Here is a 13,854-nt window from a genome sequence, read left to right as displayed (position 1 = left end):
TTACCGAAAAATTGGGAGCCTGGGCGCCTCACGAGCTCAACGAAAAAAAACAAAGAAAGTCGCCTTTAAATTCCTTCTCAGCATCTCGCCAGCCATCGAGCAACACGCGGTCATAAACACCGCTTTTTGCACCGAATCGTCACGAGAGATGAGAAATGGGGCCTATACGTCAAAGGGGGCTGAAGCAAAGAAAGGCTCACCAAAGCCGTGAGTCCAGCCGGATCTTCATCCAAAGAATGTCGTGATATGAGTTTCGAGGGACTGGGAGGGCATGGTGCACTGTGAAATGCTTGAAAAGAATGCCACGTTCAACAAGGAGCTTTACATTGCCCAGCTGCACCGCGTGAATGAGGCTTTGCGACTGAAAATACTGGACCGACATGGTCAAACCATACTACTTCACGACAACACCAGGCCGCATGTTGCACAAGTCGTCAAAACCGCACTCCAAGCGCTCGAATGGGAGGTTCTTCAGGATCCGCCGTATTCTCCGGACCTTGCACCGGCCGAATACCATCTTTTCCGCTTTGTGTCAAACCATATGAAGGGCGTTACCTTCGATAACAAAGAAGCCCTTAAAAACTGGCTCAAGAACTTATTTGAAACCAGACCAAACAATTTTTGGCGGAATGGCATCCAGAATTGGACGAGAGGTGGGAAGAGGTGGTAAACTCCAACGGCGATTATATAATTGATTAACTTATTTTTTTGCTTAAATAAAAGTCTGCGGTAAAAACGAACTTATTCCCCAATCTAATATAACGTTTATAACTACACTATTTATTCGAATTAAAACAATATTCTTCTTCTTAATTGGCGCGATAACCGTGGCCGAGTTTAACAAAGCGCGCCAATCGTTTCTTTCTCGCGCTAACCGACGCCAGTTGGACCAAGTGAAGCAAAGTGCCTCTCCACCAGAACTTTCCAACGCAGAGGAGGCCTTTCACTTCCTCTACTACCACCAGCTGGTACTGCATCGCATACTTTCAGAGCCGGAGCATTTGTATCCATTCGGACGACATGACCCAGGCAACGTAGCCAATAAAAATATTAAAACTCTATAAATGTGCATCATAATTTGGGGGTCCCAATGGGCCACTCTACATTTATTTCTTACAAAACATGCCATATGAACAGATCTACTAACAACAAATTAATCGGATCACACACAACCGAGCACGCCCACCAACGAGCGCCCCTTGATATCATCATTTTAATCCAGCGTAAATTATAATACACATCTGAATAAACACCTGGATAAAAATATTCTCTGCAGCCAAAAGTCCACGAAATCACGCCCACTAATTTTTTATGACAAATAAGCGGACCGCCCGCATCACCCGCGCAAGGACTGCCACCGTAAATTGTGGTACTGCTAGCGCACAAATCACCAGGCTTGTAATGCGGATAATACTTTTTACATTGCTTCTCCGTGAAGAGTGTTACGTACTGATACGACGCTATCGAACCATACGGGCCGCCCTTAGTGAGAAAAGAGTACAGACGTTCAAAAAAATATATGCAACAATTAGCAACAACAATTTAATTAAGATAACAACGCATTTACATAGTAAAGTCTTCCCCATCCGAGGACAATGCAACGCGCACCACGCGGCGGTGGTTTTGTGGGTAGTGGCATAATTTGTACGTGTGCATTTAGTATAATATTTCCTTTTAAATGAATTAATGCGATATCGTTGGCAGTATGAAAAGTGAAATTCGGATTCGAAATTACTCGGTCGACGGCCATGATACGTGTGGTTGGGCTCTTTTTTATGCGATTCGGAGTGCCACTCACAATTATAATTAAGCGCGGACGTACAATAACTTTCTTTTGGCTGAAAGAAAATCGCCAAGAAGATCATAGAAAAAATTTGTTATTTGATACAACACAGAGAAATATACGAACTTGGCGACGCATTGTGCCGCTGTTACGATCCATCGAAGGCCGATAATGACGCCGGCACAATAATGGTTATCACCAAAATAATGAGTGGCCGTGCGGAAACGCAAAGAAACCATATAACGGGTATATTTAGTTGTATCCTCCAGCTGGAGAGTACGCTCTGTTGTAGATGTCACAATTTCCGTTTGATTTGTTTCGCTGCATAACATTAGTTGAAGGATGAATGTTGAGAGACAAAATTTAATCCCATTAGACATAGCGCTGTAGATAAGCAAATAATTCAAAATATAATTACTTGACAGATATCTCATATTCCGTTTGATTTGGGAAACTATCATCTATTTCGCTGCATGACATTAGTTGAAAAAAATATATAATAAATATAATTTAAAAAAAATATATAATTAAAATTAATATATATATAAAAATATAATTACGTGTCATATATCTCATCTTCCGTTTGATTTGTGAAATTATCACTTGTTGCGCTGCATGACATTAGTTGAACTAGGAATGTTGAGAGACAAAATTTAATCGCGATAGACATAGCGCGGTAGATAAGCAAATAATTCAAAATATAATTACGGAAAATATAGTTTATTTATGAAGTTTTTGAATTGTCAATACTTTACAGCACAACATAGCTCTGAGACGTTACGATTTGTTGTACACTTTGAGTAGGTATTTGTACAAAAAGTCACTATGTGTATCTGTTCTAGGAGACTCAAAAGCTTTTTTTATTTTATGTTCGGGAATAAGTTCGGAGCGTTCTTACCGAAGACAAAAAAACAATATTTATATCAATAAGTTAATCAATTATATATTCGCCGTTGCTGTTTACTACCTCTTCCCACCTCTCGTCCTATTTGTTGATGACGTTCCGCCAAAAATCGCCTGATCTGGTGTCAAAGAAGTTGACAGTTTTTAAGGGCTTCTATGTTATCGAAGGTAACGCTTTTTATATGGTTTGACAGAGAGCAGAAAAGACAGAAGTTGGTCAGTGCAAGGACCGTAGAATAGGGCGGATGCTGAAGAACCACCCATTCGAGCTCTTGGGGTGCGGCTTTGACGACTTGTTCAACATGGAGCCTGGCGTTGTCGTGAAGGAGTATGGTTTGACCATGTCGGTTAGGTCTTTGCAGTCGAACAGCATCATTCAGGCGGTGTAGCTAGGCAATGTAAAGCTCCTTGTTGAGCGTGGCTTTCTTTTCGAGCATTTCCCAGTGCACCATGTCCTCCTAGTCACACCAAACACATATTATGATCATCTTTGAATGAAGATTCGGCTTGACTCTCGGCTTTGGTGTATCTCCTGGATTTATCCACTCCTTGCTTTTTTGCTTCATATTGACGTATAGGCACCATTTCTCATCTCCCCTGACGATTCGGTACAAAAAGCGCTGTTTATGACCGCGTGTTGCACGATGGCGGGCGAGCTCGTGAGGCGCCAGGATCGGAAATTTTCGGTAAATCCCATTGAATGAAGGTGATTGACAATCGTTTTGGGATCGCAGTTCATTTTTTCCGCGATTCACGACTGGTTTGGAGACCGTTCTCACTCATAAGTGATTTGTGGCGTTCTTCATCGAATTCAGAAGACCTTCCATTGCGGGACGTGTCGTCGCCGTCAAAGTCGTCATTTTTGAGCTTCGCAAATCATCTGCATGCTATAGACTCACCTTTGAGACCTTCTCCATACACATCGCAAATGTTCCGGGCTGATTGGTTTCCGATGTATTTCGAATTTCTACGGCTGTTGTTTCGGATTTGCTGCTGACGATGGGATGATGGGATCCTCGAAACGGTTTCACCGCAAAATGAGAGCCTTGATAACCTGTGGTCTGATCCTGCAAATAAGGGCCCCGCGTCTACTTAGAGAGCGCTTGGTACGTACATAGACGTGAAATTTTACTAGATCCTTCTGGCCATGGGAAGATCGGGGGCGCTCGAGGGAACTCTTGAGGCTAATAAAGCCGCAGCTCTCAAATGGGGTGGGTGGCCTTACCGTGCATTGCCCGTTGAGTGTATAACTGGTGTGGCTTGGTCTAGTCCTTTCAGCAGAAGCTGTTTGGAGGAGAAGGTTGAATCAACTCTGATCTCCACACGCGCGCCTCATCTACTCTGCCCTCGTCGGACTGAAATTCGTACATCTAGGCTCTTTCTTTTTTGTTACATCTGCGAATATAGTATAGGCTCAAACATTACGTCACTGATGAATTTGGTCAGGAGGCCGAAGTGGTTAATGTTATTACTCACCGTATGGTCATCCTCTTGATTTCAGAAACATTATAACATTATCAAAGGCGCCGACACACCAATGGGATCTGAGATATGCTCGCACTTTAATACTGCAATATGAATCGTCCTCAGTTCTACTCAGGAACCGCGTTAGCATTTCTTCAAAGTGGAGCCGCGCTTATGTCTATTGACACAACATATTCCTGCGTTCAGGTTCCGCGTTCAACCACCTAACAGTGCATAATTTTACATTTGCTTGTCGTGCTTGTGTGCCATTCCGTATTTGGGGTTTGGTTCCGCGTGCAAGTGATTGTAACATAACAGGGACTCAATCTGCTCTTATGCATTTTTTTTGGAGCTCAACCAAAACAAGGCTCTGTCGACCGAGTCAATTTAAATTTTATTTATCGATTGGCCACCAGGAGGCAGCACCCGCCAAAGATAATGGTTTGGGCCGCTGTACCCGCAGATGGGTGCTCTCCAACCGTTTTTTATTAACGGGAAAGTATTCTGGGGTTTGCTTTGAAGCCGTGGACAGATAAACATTTCAGTTGCAGACCATGGACGTTTCAATAGGACTCGGCACCGTCTCACAAAGATCGAGAATGTTGAAAGAATGTTTAAAAAACGTTCATGAAGCTCGGATCCACACAATGGCTCTCAAATTCACCAGACGCGAGTCCGATGGATTATTCTCTTTCAGCCATTTTGGAGCGCAAGATTCGAACTAAAAGATTCACCAGTCTCCATTGTCCGCGTTTGGGTCGAAATTCCTGTCACATTCGGTCTGCTTGCGATTCGTTTTTGGGCCGTTTCAAGGCCATAATCAAGGCAATGGGTGGTCAGATCGTGTGAAGGTAAATTGATTTTCATATTTGTATTATTTTTACACATTTTTTACTTTGAATTGAATATAAGTAATTTTCCAAACTAAATTTATTGCCTTTTTGATTGGTCACACTTCGAGTGCCGGAACCTGTATTTATTAAGTTATATTCCTCATATTTACATTTTTATTGATTTAAAAAACACAAAGCCACAAATGTTGTCATTAACAATTGGAGCAAACTTAGCGCTTTGAAGGTCTCTCCATCACTTGCAAAATTAATCCAATCCCGATGGTGATAGACACTGGTAAAAACAGTTGGTTTCCCTTTCTCACCACAGCGCGAGCTCCACGAAACAATAGCGGCGACCTGACCATCACAAACCATTGGACCACCCGAGTCACCACGACAAGCATCGACATCCCACTCACTTTTCCTGCCGGCGCATATCATTGACTCATGGAAATTATGCGGATAGAATTTGTGGCAATATTCATAAGAAAAGACCGTAAGATTGGCATGTAAAGCAACTGCTGCATATGGGCCGCGCTGGATGTAAATGTATGAAAAGGGAAATAAATATTAGTGCATGTAAGTAATATGCAAACATAGATACATTCTGGCATAAGTATGTGTGTGTTTTATGTATGTATATGGTAAGTATGTATGGGGAAGTAGATGCTACTTAAATTCATGAGACAAATCTGAGAAAAATCTGTGGAATACAATAAACGAGCCTATCTATGCTACAGTAGATCTCACTAAAGCTTTCGACAGGGTCAGACCAAAAGACGGGTTAGAGCTGCTCAGCGAAAAAAATTTTACAAAAAATTTCTTTTTTGTTTTTTTTTTGGAGGTGGGGTTGGGTTCAAAATGCCTTCGCACAATATACATAGTAACCGTTGCTACTACAGGGTTGCCAATATTCGACGGACCCATCTGGCAACCCTGTATCTTTTGACAGATACGTCAGATCGCTTAATGACATACCGCGTTGGAAGCGTCTGTCCAAGCAGATTCTTACCATGGACCAGTACACGCCACGCGAGTGCCTCCAAATTGAATTTACATTCAACAAAAGAAGTCAATTGTGAAAACTCAACGTGCGTATAAAAAATTAAATAATGTGAAAAGTGCGCCTTCTAAGAACATCATTAAACATTTGTACGAAAGGTTTTCGACTGGTGAATGCTCTTTCTAATCCAAAGAGGCCAAATCAAAACCGCCCTCGGCGTCGCCAAGGACATCCCAAAATCGCCGTTCTCAGCAGTTGGGCATTGCTCGGACCACTTTACAACGAATTATCCGCATGGATTTGCATTTATTCCCGTATAAGATTCAATTGACGGAAAGATTGTTGCCTGCGGAAAAGCCTCGTCGATTGGAATGGGCCCAAAGAGTCATCGAAATCCGTCGGGCCCGTCGAATATGGGCAACCCTGTACGTGTTTGGTGATTCCACTAAAAATATCCCTCCTCTTCTCTTGGATTTTTCCTTCCACCCCGCGACTGCTTCCGCATTGCTTTGAGGAAGAGGGCCAAGACGGCGTCCTAAGAAGGACACTTACTTACTCACCCTGCGTCCAGGGTCGCCTGTTTTGAGAAACCTACGCTCAATGCTATTTAGCCTAAGTTTACATTTCACGATTCTTTTCTCGGATAATATCCTCCAAGAAATTTGCGACAAAATTCCATTTTTCTTCGTCTATCATCATTTTCTCGATAATTTCTTCAGGTGTTAATACACCAATAGCTCGTTGCAGACCTGTTGTCTCCAGATTAACAGAAGGTGTGCTCCGCATCGTTGCAGATCCTCTCAGATTAAAAGAAGGTGTGCTCCACATCATCATACTCAGTATCTCCATATATGCGTTTGGGAGGCTAAACCGGCCAAAACCTCATCCTGCTTTCTTTCTACCCACTCGTTGTCCATCTACCGCACCGTTCAGAGCTCCATTTTGCGTGGCAAAATGTGAGCGTTTGAGTTCTAATATCGGAGAAGCGTGGTACTGGGATTCCTGCGTTTTTTGCCTCCCATCTTCGTTTGCGCTCTTGTGCTAGAATATCTACATATAGGGATGGTGCCGCTGATAACTAAAACCGCTGCTTCTGCTACTATTCTATATGAAAAAGCCACTCTGCGAGCACAGGCGCGTTGCACAGATTGCAAGGTTTTTCGCCGGCACTGCATCCTTAGCGAATCTGCCCATATTTCACATCCGTATAAAAGAATCGAGTTCGTCGCGTCCATTAAAAGTTGTCGCTTGTTCTGCATTGGACTCCAAGGTTTGCCATGAGCTTACTTAACATGCCGCTTACTTTGGCAGCTCTTGTGGCAGCATGATTTATGTGCGCCCAGTAAGTTAACCTTGTGTCTAATTGCACTCCTGACCACTCTTTTTGTCGATAAAGTGGCATCGAGTACTTCTATATCTACTTCTAACTGGATACGTCTGTTGGTTGGAAGGATTAGCTCTGTTTTCTCTGTGGCCAGCTTTAATCCATGGCCATGCCCGAACTCGGATCATCACTTGATTTACATTCCTTTTGGCTTCGTCAGTGTTTCGAGCGATTATTCAGCTGCAATATTATCTGCGTATCTCACTAAATGCACATCCTCAGGCAACAAAATATTTTGGAAATATTCTGCGAGTCAAACAAGAAAACCCAAATTTACCAAGCACTCGTATATTACCAATAACATCAGGAATAAAGCAAGGTGACAGGCTGAGTCCAACATTATTTTATATTATAATGGACTAAATAACAGATCCAGATCAAAAGGGCTGCACCTGAATTCCGAATAACCACCGTCGGGTTCAAGTTACGCAGATGACGCAATTCTGATTGCTGATAATGAAGTCGGCCTACAAAGACTTATGTTCCAATTTGAGCAAGCTCGCGATGTGTTCAAAGAACCCATAAGATGCGAATTGGCAGTCAGCAACAAGCGGATAGAGCAGGTTCTTGAATATACTATGCTTATTTCAGATTAGCGAACGTGAGGAGTTAGACACGATCTTTGGAAGACATCCAAGAATACCAATTTAACTGGCAATATGTGCAATTCAAAATATTTCTGGGATGCCACATGCAAGTTTTCCAAGCAAGTATTGCGTACGCTATGTAAGCAGGACAAAAAAAGGTGAGAATTGTTTCAGCAGCGGCAGCTAGGGCTAAGTAATACCAACCTAGGCCGCGTCTGATCACACTGTACTTTCCGACACGCGCTGAATTGAACATTAAACAGTGTTCTAGAGGATACCGACTCAGACGTACCCTCGAGAATTACAGGCGCTAGTGCTAACAACTCACAGACAAGACGGTAATGCACATGACATTATCGCACCCTTACAAAGTTTCTACTTCATAACGAAAGTAATGGAGACTATCAGCGACATCATAGGTAGAGAGACTGGACGCAGATTTCTTTTGTGGTTGATAGATACAATCACAACTCCACCTTCGATATAGTGTAAATGCGGTCCCAGGGTGGAAGTCAGCTGAAGAGGGGAGGTTTATTTAAGTGAAAGTATGTCCCACAGTTAATTGGTGTGATGGTATCAAGCAAAGTATTTCTGACTTCTCTTCTCAAAAAAACCAAACCTTTCACGGATCAATAATCCCCACAAATAGAGATCGAAGAATCGCTATCTGGCTGCTTGAGAACTGCTGTACGGAGACACAGGCACATAAGGAAAAGACAAGTAAAGAGAAAAAAGGCTCAAGCGAAAGGAAGTACGAATCTATAAGACATGCATTAATGGATTCGACCAATTCTCACGTATGCTACAGAACTAGCCCATAACTATTAGTGTAAAGAGGATCAAATCCTAAGTAAGCGATGAAGAAGAAGTAGTAAACTTTCCGTGGGGACCCTGTGGTCTAGAAATTTAAAAAAATCGATTCTTTTTTTTCCGATATTACGAAAGTATAGTATCTTAATAATATACTGAGAAATTTTCATGCAGAAAGTCCCAGTATTATAGCTTCTACAGCCCATTAACTTGGTAGAGAGCGATCCGCGCGCATCTGAACTTCAAATTTAAACTCATTTACGTCGAAATGACTTTTTTCGGCTCGGCGGGGATGAAAAAAAAAAAATTCAACCCAATCACTTGAAATTTGAATACGTTGCTCACAATATTTATGGCTATCGTCGAATCTAGAATCATAATTTTATTTAAATAATTTCCTAAAAAACTAGTGAAAAAATACCCGATTTTACGACCTTTTTTTCAAAAGCGCGCAATTTTATCAATTTTTAATTTTTTCGATTTCTTTTAGTCCAGAACATAACTGCTCTCTTTCTGATGAAGAATCTTCTCAAATTTTGTGTTTCAATTGAGTGGAAGTCTCGAAGTCACCTACGCCGTCCGGGTCCAATTTTTCGAGATGGCAATCTTCAGCGGCATTTTTATAATAAATATTTGTTTTTAAAATAAAAAAAAAGATTTTTGTATGCTCAATCGATGTAGTAATAAACAGGAGAAGTTGAAATATCATTTTTTTTTCATTAAAAAAAAAATCGTGAAAGTAGGTGAAACTTTCGTCCTCTAGACCACCGGCTCCCCTTAACGGCCAAGCAACGCACGCAGAGTATTGGCTACCATAAATATGTAGGCGTGTAAGTATGCAATAAGTCAATATGTTTACTCACAAAAAACAATTGTCCCCAACCAACAATTACGCATACGGTGCCCGGGTCAACTAGTTTATTAGCCAAGGGGATTACTTTGACGTTGTCATTATCGTCCGGAAAGCGCGTGGCGAGTACCAGTATTGCGATATCGTGCACTCCTTTTCGTACAAATTCATTGTGTGGCAACACTTCCTCAACCTTAAGCTCAACAGTTGTAAGCGTTTTTTGCAAACGATTTGGTGTGCCAGCTACGACGACAAGACGATGCGGACGGGTCACGATCTTGCGACGGCTGGATAATATTAGCAAAAATAAAAATAAAATCAATGTTCGAAAAACACAAACAAATTAAAATACCCACTCAACCACACAATGCGCTGCGGTGAGCACCAAACGCGCGGAAATTATTGAGCCCACACAAAAGTGATTGTCGCCAAAATATGCCGTCGCTCTAGAGGTGCGTATGGAGACCACGTGCTTGATGAGGTTAATCTTTTCAGGCCGATAGCCGCCAGCGACGAGCATCGTATAGCCGGTTTCGTTGTCCATAAGTTTAGACAGCTCAATATTCTTTGGCAACTGGACGTCTTCGGTATGGTTGTGTGCGCTGCTGAATAAATTAAAACTGGACTTTCCTTTTCCGGTCTTGACAAGCCCGCAAACATTGTGAAGGAGTAGCGGCAGCGGAAAAACATACAAAAAGATAGACGAGAAAACGTAAAATAAAACCGGCATTGAAGACTTCCAAATACACACTTGATTTTATATGAAACAATCATTTTTTGAAGTGATAAGTTTTTTTCACAATTACATATCTTGAAAGATCTAGTGAAATTGGAACAGGTTGAAGAGTGCACAGCAATGAGCAAATATCTCACTTGCATTGCATTACATCGCTCACGAATAGCAAGATATATAAAACATGAGAGTGACTGCATGTGGGTCTTTACTGTCATACAGGAAATTATACGTTCCCCCTCATGCATGAAGGAAAAGTGGAATGCGGCGCGCGTCTTAGTGCCCGAAGCTATGAAAGAGACGTGGCGTCTGGAAATACTGAGACACAGCAGCAGCGGCTAATTACCTTCCCTATCCGCGAAGTAATACTTGATGGTAATCCCACGGCGAGGGGTGATAGGTTAGCGAGCTACCACAGAGCCTATGAAAAAAAAAACCAAAAACACGTACCCCTCGTTAGTTTCGCATTGGTTTGGTACTTCCTAATGCTGCGATATGGCACAGCGCATATTACGAGCGATGCCGAGTGAGGTACGGTACGAGAGGTGCCTTTTATTTGGCAGGATTTGGCAACCCTGGTGTTACACTCTGCCAATTGACAGCAGGGGGATGCTTGATATAGTAAATATTACAATCATTCTATTGGCAACTACCTATGTACAGAAGGTTATGAAAGTGAAGCAAAATGCATCCCATGCTTTTAACTCTAATTTGAATTATTCTATTTGTATCTTAATTTTTGTTATAGTTCTATTCTGAGGTAGTTGACTATGACTGATCGTTCGATTTGCTATTACTTCATTATAGGTCTCTTTGTCATTAAAATTTATTTTATAATTTTTAGTTCGATTGGCAAGAAAACGTGTTTTTTAGTTTTTTTTAAGCTATTTTTTATTATGAATGAAAATTATTGTTATCATTGCAGTCAGTGAATTAATGATTCGATATATTCGTGTTATATTTAACTCCTTTCTTATCGACTGTGAGTCTAAAGCTATGCAGTTATCGGCCGTGATAAAGAAGTAATCGGGATGAAGAACTTATTTCATGGAGGGAGCCTGAGAAACGGCTACCCCACTCCATTGGCCAGTTCTTTTCGATTTTCGTGGTGTGGTGCACCATGAATTCCTTCCACCTGACCAAACTGTTAATAAGGAATATTATTTGAGCGTTATGCGTCGTTTACGTGAAGCAATTCGTCTGAAAAGACTAGAATTATGGGCCAACAACTCTTGGTTTTTGCATCACGATAATGCACCGTCTCTCACTGCACTCGTTCTTCGTGACCATTTTGCCAAAAATTCCACGCATATCGTTCCGCAACCACCGTTCCGCATTCGCCTGATTTGGCTCCGTGTGACTTCTGGCTATTCCCAAAACTCAAGAGACCACTCCGGGGAACGCGTTTCGAGCCAATTGAGGAGATAAAAGCTGAATCGAAGAAGGTGCTGATGGCTATACCGGAAATGGACTATTTGGCATGTTTCAGGGATTGGAAAAATCGTTGGCATAAGTGTATTTCATCAAGAGGGGATTATTTAGAAGGGGATGAAATTGATTTACAAGAATAAATAAAGATTTTTCATTTTACAACCAAATTCACCTTACTTTTTGCACACAGGTAAAAAAAAGAAAATATTAATCCTTGTTAGGATTGATAATGGAAAACTTTTATCAAATTATTGCATTGTCATCGGTCCTTGATAGGTGTGCAAAATTCCAAGTCGATCAGATTTTTAGAAGCCAGTGAAAATTAAGTTCAAAGATTCCGTTACATACATACATACAACCCGACCAAATAAAAGTGTGTTAAAAAAGCTAAGCCTACATCTAAGTCGGCCACTACTACAACAACTGCACCTGCAAAAGTAACCTTCGCTTCTGTTGCTGCTTCATATCAAGTCTCTCCGACTCCTGTTTCTAATGCTGGTACCAAGGCGCATTCATTAAAGGTGGTGTCACTAGCTCACTAACAATGTTTTGTACGTTTGTAGATTCGCCTTGGCTGGTACTGACTGCGTGCTTGCAATGCGACAGACATCACAGTGGGAAACTGTGACTAAAGTAGTCGGAAGAAATTTAATAAGCCTATTGTGTGTGCCATTTTTTTCACAAAACCGATTTACTAACGCATCAGCAATAAGTAATAGTGCTCTCAAATATAGTAAAAAAAAGTTTGAAATTTACTTTCAACAATTATATACTCCTAGATCAGCTGTGCGTTTCCGAGAATGGTACTTCAAATATCTTGATTTGTGCATCATAACCCTCCGTCACACTGTGTAAACCATATGTTGATAACATTCTAGCTCTAGCATCAAATAATGGCAACTTTTCTGTTCTTAGTGACTTCAAGTGACTGGGTAATATTGAATGGCCCAGTATAGATGATAGTACTGTGTGTTATAGGTCCTCATCAGCGAAACTATTACTTGTTTATAAAAATATATATTAATATCTACATGCCTCAAAAGTCCAAAAAACAAAATTATAATTATTCCCAGTACTGTATGCTATTTATAAACTTTTATGCCACAACTCAAATCACACACCCATTTATTTGAAAGTGAATGAAAAATATTGCACCAATATTGCAATATTGCACGAGAGAACCAATTAGTTACTTATACATACAAAATCAAAGCGGATTAATGCAGTAATAAAAAAAATTATAGCATTCTTTTAGGATGACTGCTCATACAACTACCGTTGATGGAGGCATCACATTTCGTAACACCTCCAGTCCATGTACAAATAAGAGTCCTAAACAAAACAGTATCGCTACTGTTATGCCATCAAAGAAAAATAGATACAACAACACCAATAGCAACAAAAACTAAAGCAAGAATAATAACAGCAGCAGAGTGCAGTGTAGCTGTAATAGGAGCCGCAAGCTGTGGTCAATGAATAAATAAACAAGTACACGAACACTTACCGATATGAGTATATGGAACTTACCACACACACACACACACACACACACTCACACACACACACACATACACGCACTCACTCATATACGCATACACATTTTCACACTCCCTTGTAAATGCATGTTTTGCAGACCGCAAAAATAACAGTGACAATGGCAGACAGCCGCAAAACAACACCAATACTTGCCACTAACAATGCCGATAACCGAACTGACTAAATGCAACAACAACACCAGCTATATACGTACAGCTGTAATATAATCATTGCAGGTGGGTAGGTAGATAGCAGCGGCAACAGAAACAATTGCGTTAGTAGAAAGTAAGCAAAAAAAAAAAATGCTTCCAATAACCGTCACCAATTAGAATTTGGTATCCGATTGCAATTTGTGGCTTTCTATCCGGTGTTACCATACGCGTCTAATTCGCTGGCCAGCGAAACGCTTTCGCGCTAACTCAGTCCAGTACGTGCACCGAACATACGCACGCACATGCATAAGCACATACATACATACACACATACATACGCATACGCGTTGCACGCTAAGTTGAGTAATGCGGTGTGGCAAGTCTG

General features: G+C 41.2%; 2 protein-coding genes across 3 annotated transcripts; both read right to left on the bottom strand.

The window, feature by feature from the left end:
* Positions 1-1,078: 1,078 nt before the first annotated feature.
* LOC128856275 (trypsin-like) lies at positions 1,079-2,530 on the bottom strand. Of its 2 annotated transcripts, XM_054091571.1 has the most exons (5): positions 2,344-2,530; positions 2,202-2,252; positions 1,910-2,104; positions 1,568-1,838; positions 1,079-1,482 (listed from the first exon to the last, which is right to left on the bottom strand). In XM_054091571.1, exons 1-5 carry the CDS (start codon positions 2,451-2,453, stop codon positions 1,114-1,116), a joined length of 996 nt encoding a protein of 331 aa, XP_053947546.1. In that variant the 5' UTR covers positions 2,454-2,530; the 3' UTR covers positions 1,079-1,113. The 2 variants fall into 2 exon arrangements, with proteins under 2 accessions (XP_053947546.1, XP_053947545.1); XM_054091570.1 differs by lacking the exon at positions 2,202-2,252 and having other exon boundaries at positions 1,910-2,167.
* Positions 2,531-5,104: 2,574 nt separating this feature from the next.
* On the bottom strand, positions 5,105-10,379 carry LOC128856274 (trypsin-3). The gene is made up of 3 exons (XM_054091569.1): positions 9,974-10,379; positions 9,631-9,904; positions 5,105-5,520 (listed from the first exon to the last, which is right to left on the bottom strand). Exons 1-3 carry the CDS (start codon positions 10,345-10,347, stop codon positions 5,158-5,160), a joined length of 1,011 nt encoding a protein of 336 aa, XP_053947544.1. The 5' UTR covers positions 10,348-10,379; the 3' UTR covers positions 5,105-5,157.
* Between the last annotated feature and the right edge of the window lie 3,475 nt (positions 10,380-13,854).

This window comes from Anastrepha ludens, chromosome 3, assembly GCF_028408465.1.
Source record: "Anastrepha ludens isolate Willacy chromosome 3, idAnaLude1.1, whole genome shotgun sequence".
In the NCBI taxonomy this organism is placed as follows: domain Eukaryota; kingdom Metazoa; phylum Arthropoda; class Insecta; order Diptera; family Tephritidae; genus Anastrepha; species Anastrepha ludens.
Note: the sequence above shows the minus strand (reverse complement) of the source record. Positions and strands in the feature narration are given on the sequence as shown.